The 21,819-nt window shown below is 34.9% G+C and overlaps 1 protein-coding gene and 1 long non-coding RNA gene across 2 annotated transcripts; one reads left to right on the top strand and one right to left on the bottom strand.

Moving 5' to 3' along the window:
- The first annotated feature begins 10,486 nt into the window (after positions 1-10,486).
- On the top strand, positions 10,487-15,443 carry LOC148275456 (uncharacterized). Its single transcript, XM_088235693.1, has 2 exons — positions 10,487-10,705; positions 12,999-15,443. The coding sequence occupies exons 1-2, from the start codon at positions 10,636-10,638 to the stop codon at positions 13,745-13,747; spliced, it is 819 nt and encodes a 272-aa protein (XP_088091819.1). The 5' UTR covers positions 10,487-10,635; the 3' UTR covers positions 13,748-15,443.
- A 2,054-nt stretch (positions 15,444-17,497) lies between these two features.
- On the bottom strand, positions 17,498-21,608 carry LOC148275455 (uncharacterized). Its single transcript, XR_015824018.1, has 3 exons — positions 21,535-21,608; positions 18,759-19,340; positions 17,498-18,414 (listed from the first exon to the last, which is right to left on the bottom strand). It is a non-coding gene; the product is annotated as an uncharacterized LOC148275455 (long non-coding RNA).
- Between the last annotated feature and the right edge of the window lie 211 nt (positions 21,609-21,819).

Below are 21,819 nucleotides of genomic sequence, written 5' to 3'. Positions count from 1 at the left end.
AAACAAGAGAAATTGTTTTATTTATTTATTTGACACTTTATACAGACATATTTATTTTTTTATACTTATACATTGTTTGTATTCTTTTTTTATGTTCCCTCACTGGGCTGTCCCGTGCCGAGGGAAACATTGTACAAAATGTGAAACATGCCTAAGATTAGCTATTTAACCAAGTTAACATAATAATAACAGCTTACCCACCACATACCGCACACCGCATCTGAGGACATAAGTCTCCTTGGCGGTGCCCACATACACGGAAAATTTGCTCGTTGTCAAACGAGAAAAGCTGCCCGAAGGAGCTCTCTGAAATCTGGTAGCCTTAGCATCTTTGTGCTGAAAGAAAGTAATCCAGAAGTACATAATATGTACTTCATTGGATTGAGAAGAGAGGGAAGTGAATTCTTCACTGACTGGGATTAAATTGATTGGACATGATCAATTCGCCGAAATGATTACAAAACTTTTTAAAAGCCTTGAAATTCTTTTTAGAAGCCACCAGATCTGTATATCCGACAGGACCTATAACAGGGCCACGGATAGTAGCGAGAAGCTCCATTTGGTAATCATAGAGAAGGGGAAAGGGATAAGAAGAAATAAAAAAAAACGTAATTTATCCAAGAAACCTAATTATAATTAACATAATAAACAATAAAAAACAAAATATTCATAAAAAACATAACCAATTTATATAGACCAATTAAAAAAGTTTCATAAACAGTGCATACATTTTACCTATTTGGCTTGATCCACTCATCGATCCGTGCGCAACCCACCTCCACTATCCATTTCTTAAAAGCAATACAATATATATACATATAAGGGCGGGCATATTGCCTTAAGGCAATTTCTTCCTACCTACCCAAACCGTTCAGTTTGAGAAAATTATAAATACATGGACTTATTGAATCTACAATTTTATGCAATTTTATACAATTTTATGCTAAAATTAAAAACAAAGATTAACAAACTAAAAATATTTTTTTAAAAATTAACACTATACTACGATGAGAGGAGAGGGGATGGGATGGGAAGGAAAGAAGAATGATAAAGGAACAATTTAAATATTATATTAAATGTAAATAAAGAAGGGGCTGTTTTACGCTTTAAACAGTGAGTAAAATTATAGCATGTGTATTGAATTACTTTAGCTAGAGATTTCTAAATATATTTTATTCATCCTCGAATAGATTCAGTTTTAATTAAAACAATAATTTTAATTTATTTCAACAGAGAGGGAAAACATTTTTGAGAAGAGAATATGGACCTTGGGCATTTACAGGGCTTATGACCTGTCATTGCCTGGTTTAAGTGGCCACTTTACACACTGTGTAACATTCACCATTCTACCCATGTTCGGGCCCATGTCATTATTCCCTTCTCAAAAATGTTTTTCCTCTCTGTTGAAATAAATTTAAATATGAAAAACTCCCTAGGGAGGAAATCCAGCCAGTCTGCAAGCATTTGGACAAACTCAAACATTGTTGAATTACTACCTGGTAAAAGAAGAAGTATAAAAATTGGAAAATTGTTTTCAGGCGTCGGCGTCGCCTAGTTGGTGATTTGGTTCAGCCGGATGAATCTCACCCACGTGACAAAGGTTTTAACTCTTTTACTTCACAAAAGTCAACAGATGGAAGAGTTGAGGAAATGCAGATGTTTAAACATGGGCAGAATGGTGAATGTTACAAAGTGTGTAAAGTGGCCACTTAAACCAGCCAATGACAGGTCATAAGCCCTGTTAATGCCCCGACGGCCATATTCCCTTCTCAAAAATGTTTTTCCTCTCTGTTGAAATAAATTTAAATATGAAAAACTCCCTAGGGAGGAAATCCAGCCAGTCTGCAAGCATTTGGACATACTCAAATATTGTTAAAACAATAAATAATTATAGATTTTTTCAGATTGCTGTTTTTGATACTGAATTTCAAACTTAGCTGGATATGATTCTAACCGAATGTTATATTGCTGCTTTTGTTTTTTGTCATGTTCATGGATTGCTGTTTTTGATTATTACCAATTTCGAATTTAATAGGGTTGTGTAAATTAAAACATATTTTTTTTTGTTTCAATCTACTTTAAATATTTATCACTTATTTTTGTACTACCTACTTTTATTTAGTTATTAATACAATTTTAAAAATTTAATGACTCATATTTTTACTTTTAAATAAAAAGCAAAAAAATGATTACAAAGCACGTTCGCAGATTGCTGCATTTGATAAGATTTATGTTTTTAAATCTGTTTTTTTGTTGCAAATTTATGTTTTTAATAAGATGTTACTGTATAAGCAAAAACTATTTAAATAGGGCCCCAACTCGATTTGCATAAAATCGTCAGATTGCTGACTCGAATACGGCCTAAGTCAATTACAACAGTTGTTGGGGAATGGACGAGGTGTGAAGAATACCTCGTCCTAGGAGGAGGAAAATTTAGAGTTGACTGTATTGTGGGGAAGGAAGATTGCGCAACTCCACTAACCTGCCGATGATGGGGCGTGACGTGCGCTGGAACCCTGGAAGCTGGCGGTCGCGAGAAGCTGGCACAGCTCGTATGGAGCTGGTGGTCTAAATGAATGGACGCTGACACAGCTCGCTTGCTGGAAGATTTTTTGAGCACTTCATTTGTTTGATGTTGATCAGTACTGGTAATATAATGTTTTTCTGGCACTCACTCGTAGAATTATTGTTACATGGAGTGCGCCAGGAAATGGGAAGGACAGGTAGGTTCATAGGAAGATATGGATTTGGTTGAGAGTCGGTCCGAACAACAGTTATATCAAGAAACTAAAAAATGAACATAAAAGTATGTAGCAAAGACAAGGGAAATTAAATAATGGTATACAATACGTTCAAGGACAGGATCAACATATCGACGCTGGAAGATTATTTACTTAAACCCTTTATAGGGAAAAGGCCGAAATAGGTTAATATATTAACCAGCCGCTTTAAGGGTCATATTTCTAATACCGCCCATAGAAATTTCAACTATACTTATTATATTTATTTATAAATCTATTGCAAAAAAAATAATATACAAACTGAATAACAGGGAATCTATATAAAACCAATTAATGTAAAATGAAAACGGAGTGTTCTCTGTTTATGATAGTCTCCATCTAACATGGCACAGCCTGCTCTAAGATGGAGATTTTCTAACTTTAGAGCATGAGTAGTCCTATACTAATAAAACAATAACATAAAAAAGAAAAACTAAAACTACTTCATTATAAATGCCTAGCTAATCAAATGTAAGAAATTAAAAATCATTATTATACAAATATAAAGTATTTATATGTGCCAAGAATACATGTTATTTAAACATTAATAATATAGGATAATATATAATAGAACAAATATAAAGCAATAAAATGCATTAAAAAAAAAATATGTGTACATAAAGATATAAAATATAAATAATAAAGTACTATATTTTTTGATTTACATATATTTTTCAAAAAATCTCTCGCTACACTATTTATATGTGCAGTTATTTTTATTTTAAAATTTGTTTTTATATCTTTTATATTTGGCAATAAATCATTAAATATTTTTGGAGCAATTACATTGCATTGCTTTTTACCAAAGGCGGTTGATACAAATGGGACAATACAGTTAATTTGTGTTGCTGAACGAGTGTTTATATTTTGTTGGGTTCTTTTGACCTCACTTAATTTATCATAAAATTTAAGTAGTAGGCACCTCACAAACAATTGTCTTACATCCAATATCTTTAACTCAGCGATATTTATATTTGTATTTGTAATTGTTTATATTTTATAATAATATTTTGTAAATAATATCTTTGTATTATTATTATGTAAGTTTATTTTCTAACATGACTCTTAGCAATTTTAAATTTAGTTTTTCTGAAAATCGGAAAAATATTTTTTTTTTTTAAATCTAATTTATTTTATCTGGGCAATAAGTATTTTAACGTATAACTTTTGAAATTCAAATTCTAAAATAATTAATTTGCCCCATAAAGGGTTATTATTATTTTTATTTTGGATAACTTATTTTGGAAGGTTGCAAAAATTCTTACCCATTAGTACTAAATGCACTCTTGTACAAGCATTACTACTACCCATTCTAGATTACGCTGATGTTTCCATGACTGATTTAAGCTGTGAGCAACTCGATAAACTTGGACGACTTCAGAATACATGCATAAGGTACATTTTTGGTCTTAGTAAATATGACCACATTTCTGATTATCGTAGGCAACTGAAATGGCTCAAAATTAGACAGCGGAGAGACTATCACTCCCTCTCACTTCTGTTCAATGTACTTCATAGTCCTAACGCTCCTATATACCTGTGTGAAAAATTTCAACACTTATCAGTTCATGGTTTACCTCTTCGTTCTCATTCTCAAGGCACTCTCTTAATACCCATACACAATTCCTCTTTCTTCTCTAACTCATATAGTGTCCATGCGGCTCGACTGTGGAATCATCTCCCACCCACCATCAAAGATGTTACTACATTATCTCTGTTTAAATCACATCTGAAGAAACATCTCCTTTCTCTTCCTTAATCTCTCCTCCTTTCCTTTTTCCTCTTTCCGCTTTTTTCCTTTTTCCCATTGAGTAATAGTTTTGATTTAAGGTAATTTATAAACAAATACGTTTATTTCTATTTTTATATATTTTTCACTTTTTAATCTTTTTTTTTTTTTTCTATTGAATATGTTCTGTAACTTGAATTATAAAAATAAAACTTTTATTTTATTGGTTGGTTGGAAGAAATTGCCATTTGGCAATAAGCCCGCCAATGTACAAATAACATTATGTACAAAAAGTTAAATAAATAAATAAATAAATAACTTATATAGCGCCATTTTCGTAATAAAATACCTCAAGGGCGCTTTACATAGTGATTCTATTGTTAAATTAATTTAATTGAAGCCTTTAAATTTGTAATTTAATTAAAACAATTTATTTTGTTGTCACATGCTACGGATTTATTCAAATGATTTAGAGAACAAGTGGGTTTTAAGTTTTTTCCGAAACATCACTTCACTTTCACAGCCTCGCACCTCTGCTGGGAGAGCATTCCATGCCATAGGGCCTGCGACCGCAAATGCGCGTTCACTAAATTTAGTGCGCTGTTTGCGTAGAGGTATAATAACTTTTCCTCTCGCCGTAGACGTAGCTGATCTAAACGTGAGACGCCTGTCAGCTAGTTCATCTGGAATGCAGAGTTCCCTTAGATATTCCGGAGCAGAATTGTGCCGTGACTTATACATAAGCCAACAGAGTTTGTATTCGACCCTCTGTGGAAAACGTAGCCAGTGTAGTTCCCGAAGTAGTGGAGTGATATGACTGAATCTCTAAAGATTCCAAAAATAAGTCTTGCTGCGGCATTCAATACAGATTGTAACCTACATTTTGCAAACTTTACAGGAGAGCCATTTGAAAATTAAAAATAAAAAAATACCTCCATTCAGAACATCGTCTACAGATGGGGTAAACCCTATTTAATGTATTTTCGCCTATTTATTAAAAATATTTTACAAGTCCCGTGTCGTTTGATGTAATTAGTTCGTCGTTATTAAAACTGCGATGTCGCTTAAAGTAAATAGCCTTTCCAGCGTCAATATTGTCGCATTGGGGAAAAAAGGTTCTATGTAAATTCAACATTGTTTTGATATATGATAGTTTGAAATTTAGATATTATTTAATCTAATATTTTTAATTAATATTATCTTAATAATATCATTAAATTAAATCACAAAACAATTTTAAAGCTTTGTTAGGAAAACAGGAGTATTAATTCATTTTTAAGGACCTTATATCATTGAGATTCTTCATAATTATTTAAATAATATAATGCAACAAGGTTATATCACACGTGGAACCTGGTTGCATTTGCTTCATCATCATCATCATCATTCCACGTCTGCTCCCTAGTTGGAGCCTATGGTGTCCACGAAGATCCTCCAGGCGTCTGTCAGCTGCCAGCTCCTGTGCATCCTCCCGAGTCAGGTTCGCGTCCCGTAGTTCTGACACAAACTGCTGACAAACAGTCAGTCGTGCTTCTGTTAATAAATCCAAAGAGTTTATAGGATTTATTGATAACATGTTCAATATGAATTGTATAAGAAAGTTTAGTGTCAAGTATAATACCCAAATCTCGTATACTAGACACAGAAGATAATATTTCATCGTTCAGTGAGTAGTCGTATATTATTGGATTTTCCAGACGAAAAAATCTCAACCATACACGAGCGATTTGAGGTAACCACATAAAAAGAAATCGCAAGGAGCCAAGTCAGGCGGCCGAGCAGGCCATGGAAGGTCGCCTCTCGAAGAGACGAGGCGGTCGGGGAGGTGTTCCCTCAAAAGATCTATTGAACGTCGTGTAGTGTGTGTCGTGGCTCCATCCTGCTGAAATTGCACAACCCTTGAGTCCAGAGAAAAAATCCTCAATTATTTTGCTGTAGCGAGCTGAAGTCACCGTAATAGTGCGTTCATTTTCTTCGAAGAAGTGAGGAGCAGTCGTTGGAAAAGAACGCTTCGATGGCAAACGCACGCTGCTCAATGGTCCACTGCATGGCGGTTACTGACGAGGTGACAAATGTAACTTTAGGGCCTCCTATTTTGAATGAGACCAACCCCACCCTTCTACGACCCCCTCTCAAGGCATGGCGCCAAATACAAATCAGCAGAGTTAGCTGCCGCATCCTTTATATTACTAGAAATATATTTCAATAAAAGACATTTTAAAGAAAAATCAGAATTCCAAAATTGTATTTATTCTTTTATTAATTTTTTACTAGCATTGTAATGTTTACATAGTATAAAATTCATTCACAATACATTCTAAAGTATACACATCAGATTTATTAAATAGAAAAGTGAAAAAAGTCATGTAAATTGGACATACATATTACAACAATGATGCATCTATTTATTTGACACTATATACGTATACAATAAATATACATATTAGGGCGAGCATATTGCCTTAAGGCAATTTCTTCCTACCTACCCAAACCGTTTAGTTTGAGAAAATTATAAATACATGGACATATTGAATCTTACAATTTTATACAAAAATTAAAAGCAAAGATTAACAAAAACAAACAAATATTTAAAAAAATTGGCATCTAGATGCCTAGGCTTAATGGTTCTATATTACCATCTCTTAAATGTTCTTCATCTCTGTTGTAATATGTTAATATAAACAGCTCCCCGGGAAGTTGAATCCAGTCCTTGTCTTCAAAAATTTGGACAAACTCAAAATATTGTTGATAAATCCACCTGATCCATGAAGAAGTATAGAAATTGAAAAAATAACATTTTCAGGCGTTGCCTAGTATGTAGGTGAAATAATCCAATTAGATTAATCTCACCCGCATAAATAAAGGTTTCAGCTCTTTAACTTCACAAACATCGATAGATGAATGAATTGAAGGAATATAGATGTTTAAATATGGGCAGAATGGTGAATGTTACACAGTGTGTAAAGTGGCCACTTAAATCAGCCATTGACATGTCATAAGCCCTGTAGATGCCTAGACTTCTGTATTACCTTCTCTTAAATGTTCTTCATCTCTGTTGTAATATGTTAATACATATTACAATTTGGAAATTGCCTTCCTAAGAGAAATCCCACTGTCACAAAATACATCAACATCCAAGGCGATACCATTGAATAACACGATTGCTCTACCCACCGGCATAACCATTGGCAGGTTGGTTCTGCATCATGGTAGGTAGGACAACCTGTGTTTAGATCGGGGACAAATAGACCGAATTCATTCAGAATATCGGAATTATGTATGCGACCACCAATGAGTTGAAAAAAGTGAACACCCAAATGAATGTCCCTTCTCCCCAACAATGATTGGTAGCCCAGCATTCCTAGTAAGGAGTCAGTCTGGAAAAGCCACGGTTAATATCCATACTCCCTGAGATACAGATAACCCCTCTCTATCATGGTGTATTTATAAAGGCTTGAAAATGTATAAAGAGGTGCCTGAAAGTATGAAGAATGAAAAGAGTTTGAATGAATTTAAAAAGAAATCTTTTGTTTAATGTAAAATTACGTTAATATATATGTAAGTAATTGTGTAAATATTAGTTTATAATATACTATGTAATATAAGCTAACTTAAGAAAAAATACTTTATAAAACATAACGAGAGGATGAAAGGCGAGATTCTGGGGCCTCTAAACTAGAAACAACCAGCTAAGGGAAGGTAACCCCGATACAAAAATCCACTAGAAAAGGCAACGGGAAACCACTCTCCAATAAGCAGTTGTCCTGGCTGCGGAGTAGCGCAGGACCGAGATGCTTTCGCTGCAGTGATCGCCACCGTCGAGGGGACCTGACATACTAAAAACATTGTTGATTAAACTAAGAAGTATCAAAATTGGAAAATTGTTCAGTTCAATTCAATTTAATTCATTTATTTTAAATATAACATATACATTACAAAAATATATTCAATACGTACATATTATAAAAAAGAAAAAAAAATACACAAAAGAGAAACATATGAAATTATGGTACAACAAAAGGGTGTGTTTATGTGTATTTGTATGAGAGTAAGTGTAGAGGTGTGCTTATGTGTATTTGTGTGGGAGTAAGTGTTCAGATGTGTGTAAGTGTGAGCATCATTAAATAGCAAGTGGGATCGTATTGCAGCCAGAAAGAATGAGTCATAATTTTTACATAAATTAAGGGGCATGTAAAATAATATAAATATAATAAAATAACATTTCCTCGACTTTTCCATCTGTTGACTTTTGTGAAGCAAAAGAACTGAATCCTATATTGGTGTGGGTAAGATTTATCTGGCCGAATTATTTCACCTAATACACAACACACCCAGAAGCACGCACACTAATGCAAGTCAGAATTCACCCATCAATAAGGCAATTTACTTTCTGCGGATAATATTGATCTATTTTCCTGTACATATCGGCAGTTTAGCAGCTACTCTGCTTTCTAGTAATTAACTTCTACCATAAGTTAGACTGTAGACTGTACATTTATATTTAAAGTTTGCATTGCGTGAAACCCCTGTGACCCTTTTGAAACGCTTTTTATGTACCGTTGGACTAGAGAATAACCTTGGCAAATGAATGTTTGTTACAGGAGACAAAATGAGCAGTTCACAATCAAGTTCTGGTGCTGACCCTTATGCATGGGAGTGAGGTGTGGTATTGGGAAAACATGGATAAATGCTATCGAAATGTGATCTCTGTGTGATCAAACTATATTTATGATGGGTGTACAAATTATTTATTTTATTTTATTTCTTTTATTTTTCTTTTCTCTTCTTTTATTTTCATGTCACACCATATATATATATGCTATAAACTTATTAATAATTAAAAAAGGAATGGCCCACGCTCAGATGCTGAAGTCTTTGTGGGCATTTTTGCAATTTATAGCTTGATTTTAAGATGTATTTTTCTAAAGTGTATTTTTGTAATTATATTTCTATGAAAATAATATTTGTATGGAAAAATAAACAAATAAAAAAAATAAAAAAATTCGACATCCTTGCATTATGTCAGGCTGAGATGAGAGATGAGCATAAAAAAGAGAGTTCAGCGTTAGTTTGGACATGTGGAGCTAATGGACGCCGCAAGAACGAATATTGGTGGATACAGAAAACGAGGAAGACTGAGAAAGAGACACGGCATGTTCTAATTTAACAAATACAGCATGTCAAACGTAAAAATAGTCGGCGCCCATTCATGAGAAAATGTATTTATTTATTTTATTTGATTTTATTCAGAAAACATACAGTCACACATAATAAGTATTAAAAACAACAATTTTTTAACATAAAAAGACCAATTAAGTTTTTATAAATTATGCAAAAGATATTAAAATTAAATGTAACTAAAAAAAATTTATTTAAGTGAGGAAAGAATAATTGTTAACATTTGCGTTTTTCAGGAGGTTATCGTTGGTAATAATTAGAAATAAATAAAAATACCAAATGCACACTCCGAGCCATCCACGCACACACACATGAACGCACATATAAAACATACACAAACATATACATAGCATAAACCACTCAAGATGCACATTCAGCAACTATCCCAAATAATCGACCCCATGAAGAAATTTTCTGTACAAATGCAACGTGCAGTTAGAAATGTCTACATCAATACTGAGTCCGTTTTAATTTCTACAGGTACGTCTAATGAATGAATTCGAGGTATAATTGTTTTTACAAGTTGATTTATAAAAAAGGGAATTTAATCTGGTAAAGCGAAGAGGACAACGGAAATCAATATTTTGTAAAAGGTACGGCGAATATGAATGTATAAAGCGAGATCTGTATGCAAAGACAGTGATATGGCATTCTATCCTTTCTACATACCCTTACGGAGAAATGGCGTGATGATTTGTTTGTGTTAATTTAATTGGGTAGGTACCTACGATATTTTTTACAAACCAAAGACAACTCTTTTCCTTATCGTGGCTTCGTATTGCAAATGGCGCCGCGATTCGTCTATGGAAATCTGTCTTAGGAGGGGTCGAGCTGTCAAACCGTCAAAATATTTACGTACTTTTTAATCGAATGCCGCGATATAAGCCGACAATAATGTCCTAAATCAATTTCTGATCGCAAACTTACAAGACAAGACGATTATTACAAATGGATCCTGCCTTTGGTAGTGTTTCTTCTGAAAATACAGCTTTGGGAATATCGAACACCGAGTACAATGGTATAATAAATTGACATGTTATTCCATTACTAGCTGCATCGAATATTTAGCGAATTACGCGTTCAAATTAATTTATTAGACCAAAATAACGTTACAAATAATAAAATAATATCGTCGGTGCAATGATAAACCCCTCTAAATGACAATATTTGAGAAAATAAGTTAAAAATGGAGTTACATGTCATTTTTCGAGCTTTATTAGCTGGCGAAATCATCCGAAGTTTAATGTCCACGTTTTCATGTATAAAAAAATATCTTAAAGGTTTTTTTTGTTATATATAAGAGATATTCAATTTAAATTAGCTCTACCTGTGTCAGAATTATATTATAAATCCCCGATGGCTGCTTTAAATTTACCATTACTGTCAAGCAGGAGGACAATAAATGACCTTTTGTATATTTAAAAATTATTAAATAATAAAATAGATTGCCCCGAACTGTTAACTTTGATAAACTTTCGTATTCCACATAGACCAACAATACTAAATTTGTTGTTTTACAGTCAGCATTGTGGTTCTAATTATTCATTGAATTCACCAATTATTCTCATGCAGCGACTTGCAAATCAATACAGTGATGATTTAGATTTATTTTACACCACGCCGCTGATGATCAAGTCTTGTTTTTTGAAAAAGAATTAAAAATTCAAATAATTATTAGTTCTTCACTTTTGTTTCAACTTTTTACTCTTGTGCGCATAATTATTTTTTAAATTTATTATTGTCTAGTATCAATATTTATATAAACCACGAAGTAAACTTTTTAACTTTCCTTTTAAAGCACTTTCTTTTTCTTTTTTTTTCTTCTCTTCCTCTTTTTTAAAACTGCCGTTTTCTTTAATTTACCTTTCTTTTATAAAGGTAAATATTTATATTTGTTACAGATGTAATATTTAAAAAAAAAATATAAATACTGTTCACCATTGCATACTTTTCTCGATGTTTTTGTTTTTTTTTTAATATTATGCAATTTTTTGTTGTATTTTTTTTCATTGGTTTTATTGTAACTATGTAAAAGGTTCACAGAACCGTAAATAAATCAATAACACTCCGATAGTCGCGCCTCCTTATGGCACAAATGAAGTCACGTGTCACCTGTGAGATGCTTCTTTTAATTCATGCACTAACACTGCAAAGAAAATAGGTAAATATGCACAGTAAAATAAAATACTGGCACATTGGTCTGAGTTGGTTAGGAGTATACCTGTAGCTCTATCACAAATAACTATCGACGTGCTCAAAACATGCTAAGCATTTGAGCGATCACAATGTTTAAGTTATCGCAGTCATAAGTCAACGCGTGTGTAATCTCTAAGTCAACGCTCGTGTCTGTTTGTTTATTGTTTTCCTCGTAAATAAAGATAAAAATAAAAGACAGTTCATTGGCAAAAAATCGGCGTTTACTATAAAAAATAATACAATATATTGCATTTGCAAAATAGTAAGGAGTATCTAATACAAAAAAGTGAAAATTAAATTACAATACTATGGCGACTGCTTTCCTTGACATTTGGCTCGCCAACCTCCGGCTAAATGCAATAAATAGCATGATAAATAATAAATTAAAATGGCAGTTTTAGAATATTTTTGTAAATACACCGGTGAAATTCAAATATGTGATTGCGCAGCAGGATTATACGTCACGAAACGTAAATATTTGGACATTTAATATTAGGCGTTCACGGATGTTGCATTGTGATCGCGAATACGATAAACAACCATGGTGAGAAATTGTTATCACGTGCTAATAAGCACGTCGATAGTTATTTATGATTGAGCTACTGAATATACTAGTTTTGCTTGACTTATGATACAAAGGAACACTTCCACATTTCCAGAAGTCAAACTAGAGGATGGGTCATGGGGTCTATCACAAACTTTGAATTCGGGCAAAGAAATTACAGGTTTCTGGGCCCCAAAATTTCGATATGTTACCCAAATATTGGAAGACCACGACCCGGATTCAATTTAATAAATTTGTCCAAAATTAGTTACTGGGTTTTGGTCGAGAAAAATCAGAAAATTTACTCAAAATACACTCTTAAATAATAAATGGAATATATTAATTTTATGTAACTGTGGGTAGTAATGTTATTGTTTATTTTTGCATAAAAATGTCTGCCTTAAAACAGATTGTACCTAGGCAGACTAGACATGATCCAGAAAAATATATTACCTAAGTGTGTATGTAGTAGATAAAGTAATTGTTATTTTTGATAATAATCTATTATGATCATTAATTATTACCACTATCGACTTTGGATTTATTTTCAGTTTTTGTTGCCTTTTTACAGCAAACTGCAGTTGCCGCTACTCCGGCAGTAGACCGGAGCGGTGTAGACACCGCCAAACGATCGAGTTGATACAAGATCGAATATCAAAAGCGATCTCGCAAAACCCACCCGGGAGCATCAAATGGCCGCTCAACCCACAAGACGACGCGAGAAGCAATGTGTGCGAGATCTGCAGCAGATGCTTCCCGTACAATTGTCAGCTGAAACTACACCAGAAGTCTCACGCAACTGCGAAACCATTTATCTGCGACCAATGCGAATCCAGCTTCAGCCACGCGAACTCTCTCAAGCGACACTACCGCTTCCACCTGGGAATCAAGCCATTTTCTTGCACCACGTGCGGAGACTGCTACACCGACCCCAGCTCCTTGAAGAAACACGTCAGAACGCACTCCGACGTGAAGCCGTACGCCTGCGACATCTGCCTGCGCGCGTTCTCCGAACGCAATCGCTTGGTGAGGCACCGGGCGATCCACGCCGCCGTGAAACCATTTTCCTGCGATGCCTGCAAACAGACCTTCACCGAGTCTTACTATTTGAGAAGGCACCAACGCAGTCACTCCGGGGTGAAACCATTCGTGTGCTTGGTGTGCAGTAAAGGGTTCGCTGAATCGCGTCACCTCACGCGTCATATGCGGATCCACACGGGAGAGAGACCGTTTACTTGTGACGTATGCAGCGCTAGCTTCTCTGAGTCTGGTACTCTGAGCAAACATAAACGCCTCCATATGTTGAAGAAACAAAACTAATCTATACAATTTTTCATAAAATTAGACGAACTTTGTATTTTTTAATAGTTTAAAATCTCAGAAAGGATTTAGACGATCTTAAAATTAAACTAAGTTTTTCTGGTTTCTTGTGCTGCGTCTCATTCGCAATGTATTCGCGTCGCGTTTTAGTGTCCATTATCAATCAATTAATTTGTTTTATTAAAGTATTAAAATGTGGTCAAAAATTTCGCGTTATGCTATTAAATAGGTGCATATAATCACATATCGATTTTTAACCTCTACCAGTTCTGAGTCGTACCCGTCTGCATATTTCTAAATACCCGAAGCGTTATCATTTTAAATGCTTCGGTTTCCCCACGCCTCCAGTTCTAGATGTTTCGGAATCACTCGGGCGCTCGTTATCAATAAGCGCTGTTCAATTTTGCAACGTAAAAAAATCGCTCTTAGTAGCGCCTGCTAACGTAACTCAACATAAACATTCTCAATGTTTCTTTTTGGTACCGTGTCGCAGTCGGTAGTAGGCACATTTCTGTTCTTTTTTGTAGTATGTAGTGCTGGGAACCATTTTGAGCTTAATTTAAGCCCGTAATCTTTGTTTATGTTATTTGGGTGTCTGTGTATTTCAATTGGCTCTTTTATTATTCGTGCACTGTAATTACTGGGTTTATGCAAAATTTTCGGTTCAAAAGCGAAAAAATGTCCGGTGTCTATAAAATGTTCCGCTATTGCAGATTTGTCAGGATGCCCAAGTTTACACGCTCTTTTGTGTTCGTCAATCCCTTTCTTTGCTGCGCGCCCTGTTTGCCCTATGTACACTTTATCACATCCTTGGCAACTTAGTTTATTAACAGCTTCCGTTCCCAGGGGATTCTTATCTTTTGGGCTCAATAAATGGTTATTTATTTTTCCCACAGTCCCAAACGTTGTTACAATATTATGTTTCTTCAGCACTTTGGCTATCCTGTCAGTAACATTCTGTAAATATGGAAGGTATGCAGTCCCTCTGGTAAAATCTTCTTCCTTGTTCTTCTTTGTAGCTTGCGATTTAATAATGTTGTCAATTTGCTGTTTCTTATATCCGTTACGCTCCAACGCATCTGTAATTATGTTGACCTCTTCTTCTTTTTCGGAATCTTCGCATATTCCTGTCGCTCTTGTTAACAATGTATTGATTAATTCTCGTTTTTAAGATGGCTCCTGCAATAGTCGCCGAAATGTCGGAACAAATCTAACACACACGTATCACCCAAAAAAGAATCATATTGATAACAGTGACCGCGAAAACCTTCGCACCTATTATGCATAAGTCTAGTTTTTTTAATACTTAATACAAGCTGGAATTCAGTCGTTCATCCAATCACAAAATGTAGATTTACTTTATAAAAGCGGTAATTTTTGGGCATTCGTGGAGGGGTTCATCATTTTGTTTTTGGTGACTGTCTAGATTTTCTAAAAAGCTATCCGACCCCTCAAATATTGAGGCTAGATTATTATTACACATATGAGCATTGTATTCTTAGTAAGGGGTAATATAGGGATTAATATTTATCCCAACAATAGACAGATTAAATGGTTACGACCTTGTGATACAGCTATCTATTTGTTAATGAAATAATTAGTCATAACTCAAAACTAAGGAAACAAAAAATACAAAGTTGGACTAATTTTACTTACGATAAATATTTTTTTGACAAAGTGCTTCAAGCAGTAAAAATCTTATATAAAAAAAACAATTATATTATATATTAAAATAAAATTAAGTAGTGGAAAGCGTGGAATGTGTTTATTTTATCTAAAAAAATTACATCTACATTCTTTCAGTTCGGTACTCCAAGGGAGCGTTTTGGGTCCATTATTATTTACCATCATCATACCCCTGTCTGCGCCCGATGGTGTATAGGTCACTGCATCGGTATACTTGACGCAGCGTACATCGATCATCTGTTACATAAAGGTATACCCTACATTACGCCTTACGCTTCAGGTACCAGTCCAGGAACGTGACATATTGCAGTGCAGAACCACCATCATAATCAATATTTCATGTCGACCTTCCCATGAATGGAACCCGGGACCTTAATCTCATGGTAGGCGAACGCCCTGACGGCTACACTACGAAGTGGACTTCACTCGATTTCCTTATTCAGAATTTTTAGCCGAGCGCAGCCGTCGAGCCAGAAGCACTCGTCTAGGATTCTCGTTTTATTTCACGCATAGAACTGTGTTTTCAATTCGCCCGGACACTTTTGGCAATGAAATTTTCACTTTAAATTTAAGCAGTATTACACTGATGATACTGTCCTATTAGTACATTTGTAGGGGTTTGAATGTTACCCCAATACTAAACACACAGTGAAATTGAGTAGGTATAATAATATCTTAGAGAACAGAGATTTTACAACTGTGAAATGCGCGACAATAAGGAACACTGAGAGATAAGACGAAGTACTTTGTTAGATAGGGTAACAGAGTATCTGCTGATACTCTATACTTCCTGTGGGGAATTAAGGTCGTATAAGTACTACTTCCCTGGCTGACGGCAATTCGATATCCGAGCTTTTTAGCAATTTGGGCGATTTATTGTTTTGATACGGAAAATTTTCAATTCACCTAAAGAAATTTCCCGCACATTAACCAACTTTGGAAGGAGTTAAAGAAAAAGTTTATATAGACATAAATTTATTAAATAACTGGTTTGATTTAAATCTATTATCACTAAAAGGCCATAAAATAGTTCGCATACATTTTCAAATAAACCGCAGTTCGAAGCCCTTCGAGTTTCGATATTGCAATAGACTAAAAAAATATATTAACATATTACAACACAGATGAAGAATATTTTAGAGAAGATAATATAGAAGTCTAGGCATCTACGGGGCTTATGACCTGTCATTGGGTGGTTTAAGTGGCCACTTTACACACTCGTGTAAAGTCTTCGCAAAATTAAGTGCACTCAGCGGTCTATGGAAAGACAAATGTTGGGCGTCTCCTTAAAAGGCCGAATAAGGAATGAGGAGATAAGACGCCGTACGAAAGTGACCGATATCGCAGAAAGAGTGGGAAGACAAAAATGCCCGTGGGCGGATCATGTGGCGAGACACGAAGTCAATAGGTGGACCCCCAGAATACTAAACTCAAGACCGCAGAAAGTAAAAGGAAAGTAGGGAGACCGCAGAGGAGATGGACTGACGACGTCGCCAAACTCGTGAAAAGAAGACAGAAAAACGTGGAGACGTTTGGAAGAGGCCTATATCCAGCAGTGGAGAGAAATGGGCTACGAAGATGAAGAAGAAGAAAACATTTAAAAGGCCCGCTTTTAGTATTAGTATACATAAGTAATTTTTAATAACTTAAACGCATATGTAGTAGAATGATACATTCGGGATAAATAAAAGGTCTCTCTCTCTTAAATAAAAAAAAATCTTGCATGCATAGTAAAATAATCTCATTCGGGGTTTAAAATGGCCTTTCTCTAGTATGCGTCAACATATGTCTTTTTAAATATCTTTCATGTGTAGTAGAATGATCACATTCGGGGCATTTAAAAGGTCTCCCTTTAGTATGCTTAGACATGTGTGTTTTTAAATACCTTGCTTGTGTAGTAGAATGATCACATTCGGGGCATTTAAAAGGTTTCTCTTTAATATGCGTAGACATGTGTATCTTTAAATAGCTTTCATGTGTAGCAGAATGATCACATTCGGGGCATTTAAACGGTCTTTCTTTAGTATGCGTCAACATATGTATTTTTAAATACCTTTCATGCGTAGTGGAATGATCACATTCGGGGCATTTAAAAGGTCTCTCTCTAGTATGCAAAGACACGTGTAATTTTAGATTGTTTGCATCTGTAGTAGAATGATCACATTCAGGGCATTTGAAAAGTTTCTCTCTAGGATGCGTCAGCATATGTAATTTTAAATACTTTATATGTGTAGTGGAATGATCACATTCGGGGCATTTAAAAAGTCTTTCTTTAGCATGCGTCAACATATGATATTTTAAATACTTTCCATGTGTAGTAGAATATTCACATTTCGGGCATTTAAAAAATTTCTCTCCACTATGAGCCAAGATATTAGTAGAATTCTTACTGCTATGAGTCAACACGTGTCTCCTTAGAGCCGTTTTCCACGGAGAAGAAAAATTACATTCCGAGCATTTAAGTCTCTTTCTAGTGTGACGCAGCATGTGCCGTTCAAGATTTGTTTTTGATATGGTGGAATAATTACATTCTTGGCATATTACACGCCTTTTGCCAGAATGTGCCATCATATGCTGTTTCAAATCGCTATGTTGAAAAGAAGAAAAATTACATTTAGAGCATTCGAACAGCATTTCTTTGGCGTGAACACTTGCCATGTGCTTTTTTATATTACCTTTACGTGAAGCGCAATAATTACATTCTGGGCATCGGTGAGGCTTTTCTCCCGTATGAATTAACATGTGTTGTTTTAATGTATTGTTTCGTGAAGTGGAAAAACTGCACTCCGAGCAGTTGAAAGGTTTCTCGCCAGTATGAGTCGCCATGTGATCTTGTAAACACCTTTTCCATAGAGTGAAATAATCACATTCTGGGCATTTGAAGCTTTTATCACTTTTGGCGAGGGAAACATTATTCTTGCTACTAGACGGTAGCTCTTTACACTCTAATAATGTTGTTTGGTATTCGGGCGGCTCAGCATCTGAAAAGTAAAAATTATTATTTAAATTTTAACTTTGGGGTCAAACATTTAAATGAATGTGAGTAAATATTTGTATATCCCCATTTATACATACAAAAAAATGCATAACGAGCTCCCTCTCCAAACACGAGTTTTCACTATATAAGAGAGGTAGAAACGTTACTATTAATTATGTGTGAACAAAACATTCGTAATTTTATACTCATTTTGTCGAAAAAAAAAAATAATTCATTGATATTAGCGGTTTTTATTCCTAGGGTATCTAATGCCTTCTTTAGGAAACTATTTTTTAAAAGCCGTCATTTAGCGTTGATATTTGCGTAAACTAATTAATGTAAACTTACCCGATTCATTTTTTATCTTATTTGAGGATTGCAAGCATTCTTCTTTAATGTCGGGATATTGAATGTCAATTTGGTCACCGAGTTCTGTAGTACCGCTGGTCCCCGGTTCAGTCTTAATGGCAGAAAAACCATCGTCCTGTGGTTCCCGCTTCACAGCACTAGATCCTTTAACATCTACGTCGCGTGTCTCCGTACTAGTCGGGGGTTTATATTCATTAGCAGAACTAATATCTGTCTCAGTATATGATTCGTGTTTAACGGTATACAACGTTAGTTCCATTTCATAATTGGTCCCCGGTTCAGCTTTAATGGTGGGAATGCCATGATCTCGTGGCTCCTGCTTCACAGTACTCGGGGATTCATCTTGATTAGCAGAACCAATATGCTTATCTGTATGCGCGTCCTTTTCTACAGTGAATCCCCCCAATTCCCTTTCAGGTCTGGTCCCCGGTTCGGTCTTAATTTTTAAAACATCGGGAGTCGTATCTTCGTCGATTTCCAGTTTGACGGTACAGGGAGTATCAGCCCTTCTAGAGCTTGGATTATCCGAATTCATGTTGCGTACAACTTAAATAAGGATTCCTGAAACAAAGATTTGACATCATTTATTATTTTATTTATTTAACTTTTTGTACTTTTTGCCAAATGGCAATTTCTTACAACCAACCAATTCAATAGAAAATAAAGATTAACAAGCTTAAGATATATAAAAATAGAAATAAACTTATTTATTTATAAATTACCTTAAATCAAAACTATTACTCAATGGGAAAAATGAAAAAAGAGGAAAGAGGAAAGGAGAAGAGATTAAGGAAGAGAAAGGAGATGTTTCTTCAGACGTGATTTAAACAGAGGTATTGTAGTAACATCTTTGATGGTGGATGGGAGATGATTCCCCAGTCAAGCCACATGGAAACTATATGAGTTAGAGAACCAAGAGGAATTGTGGATGGGTATTAAGAGAGTGCCTTGAGAATTAGAACGAAGAGGTAAACCATGAACTGATAAGCGTCGAAATTTTTAACGCAGGTATATATGAGCGTTAGGACTATGAAACACATTGAAAAGAAGTGAGAGAGAGTGATAGTTTCTCCGCTGTTTAATTTTGAGCCATTTCAGTTGCCTACGATAGTCAGAAATGTGGTTACATTTCCTTAGACCAAAAATGTACCTTATGCATGTATTCTGAAGTCGTTCAAGTTAGTTGCGTTGCTCACAGCTTATAAATCAGTCATGGAAACATCAGCGTAATCTAGAATGGGTAGTAGTTATGCTTGTACGAGAGTGCATTTAGTATTAATGGGCAAAAAAATTTGCAATCTTCTAAGTGGGTGTAGACTGAAAAATGTTTTGCGGCTTAATTCATATTTATTACCTTCCGCACTTTTAACAGTTCCGATAAGGTCCATCTTGATTAAGGAGTATGTAATGCATAATATTATATTTAAATAACTAACTAGCTTAACATATTACAATAGAGACGGAGAACACTTTTGAGAAGGAAATATGGAAGTCTAGATATTTACAGGGCTAACGACTTGTCTGGTGGTTTGAATTTGTAAGAAATGAGAAAAAAAGATAACGGAAGCAGCAAACTCCGATTGCTCTTCTCTCTCTTCTCGGACCTGCCTTTGAAAATCCACGAAACTGGAAATGACTTAAAATTTTTATTTGTTTAAAAACGATCCACCGTGACCCAAGATGAAATTATTCTAATTTATTGCAACAGAGATGGAAAACATTTTCAGAAGAGAATATGGGAGTCTAGGCATTTACAGGGCTAATGACCTGTCATTGGCTGGTTTAAGTGGCCACTTTACACACTGTGGAACATCCACATTTACTCAACTCTTCCATCTGTTGACTTTTGTAAAGTAAAAGAGCTGAAACCTTTATCATGTGGGTGAGATTCATCCGGCTGAACCAATTCACCTATTCAACGCCTGAAAACAATTTTCAAATTTTTTATACTTCTTTTTTTACCTGGTAGTTGATTCAACAGTGTTTAGAGTATGTCCAAATGCTTGCAGACTGGCTGGATTTTCTCCCTAAGGAGTATATTCCATATTTCCTTCTCAAACATGTTTTCCCCCTCTGTTGCAATAAATTGAAATATGAACAACTCATTAGGGAGAAAATCCAGCCAGTTTGCAAGCATTTCGGCATACTCAAAACACTGTTGAATGAAATGATTCACTGTAATCTAATGACAGTTTTCGTAAATATACCAAATAGCCAATCCATTGTCCTACGGATATAGTATGCCCGTATATCTATAAGAGTATGCTATTATAAATGTGTTGTCTGTTCCTTAATTCAAATACCCTTTAAAAACTTGTAAAAAATATCACAAAAGTTTAATGCTCTAAACGATTTACGAGCCTTGAAGATGCCTACTTAGGCGAAAGCCCTCGTCGGTCAATAAACAAAATAATAAAACTGTATTAATGAATTTTGTTGATAAACAAAAACAATATTACTTTTAACGCGGGCATGTTATATCATGGATATAAGTTGGTTTTACACATAACGCTTATGTATGAATGTGAAACATGGAACTGGCGGAGGAGAAATGAAAGCAGAATGAATACGGTTGAATTGTCGTCTCTTAATGGGAGAATCCAAGTATTGATGGAGACAATGAGATAGAATCAGCAGGGAAAGAGCTAATATCGGACAGGTTTCATTATACAGTAATCTATACAAGAGAAGAAACTAGTAAGGGGGTTTCGAGAGTGGTAAAACAATTATATATGGCGTGACAATTATCACTTACCGCTGGATAACATGAATTACTAACTGACAGTTCTGACGCCCAATGTCGAGCGGCCATTTTATGATCAGTTAAGGATGGAGAATAGACAACAACCTGAAAAACGATCAATTTAATACCGTTGAAATCGGGGCAAGTTGTACTTACGATATGACATTTTGCAGAGTATTTGTTTGTTTATTTGGTATAATTTTAAACTTAAAATGCTTCGAAAGAGGGTAGTGAGAAATACGCTTTAATACTAAATGAATTTTATAGTTCCACCTGTGAAATACCACTAAAAATTTG

This window comes from Micrasema longulum, unplaced genomic scaffold (assembly GCF_059751315.1).
Source record: "Micrasema longulum isolate JH-2025_06_02 unplaced genomic scaffold, ASM5975131v1 h1tg001416l, whole genome shotgun sequence".
NCBI lineage: Eukaryota > Metazoa > Arthropoda > Insecta > Trichoptera > Brachycentridae > Micrasema > Micrasema longulum.
This window is presented reverse-complemented; position numbering and strand designations above follow the sequence as displayed.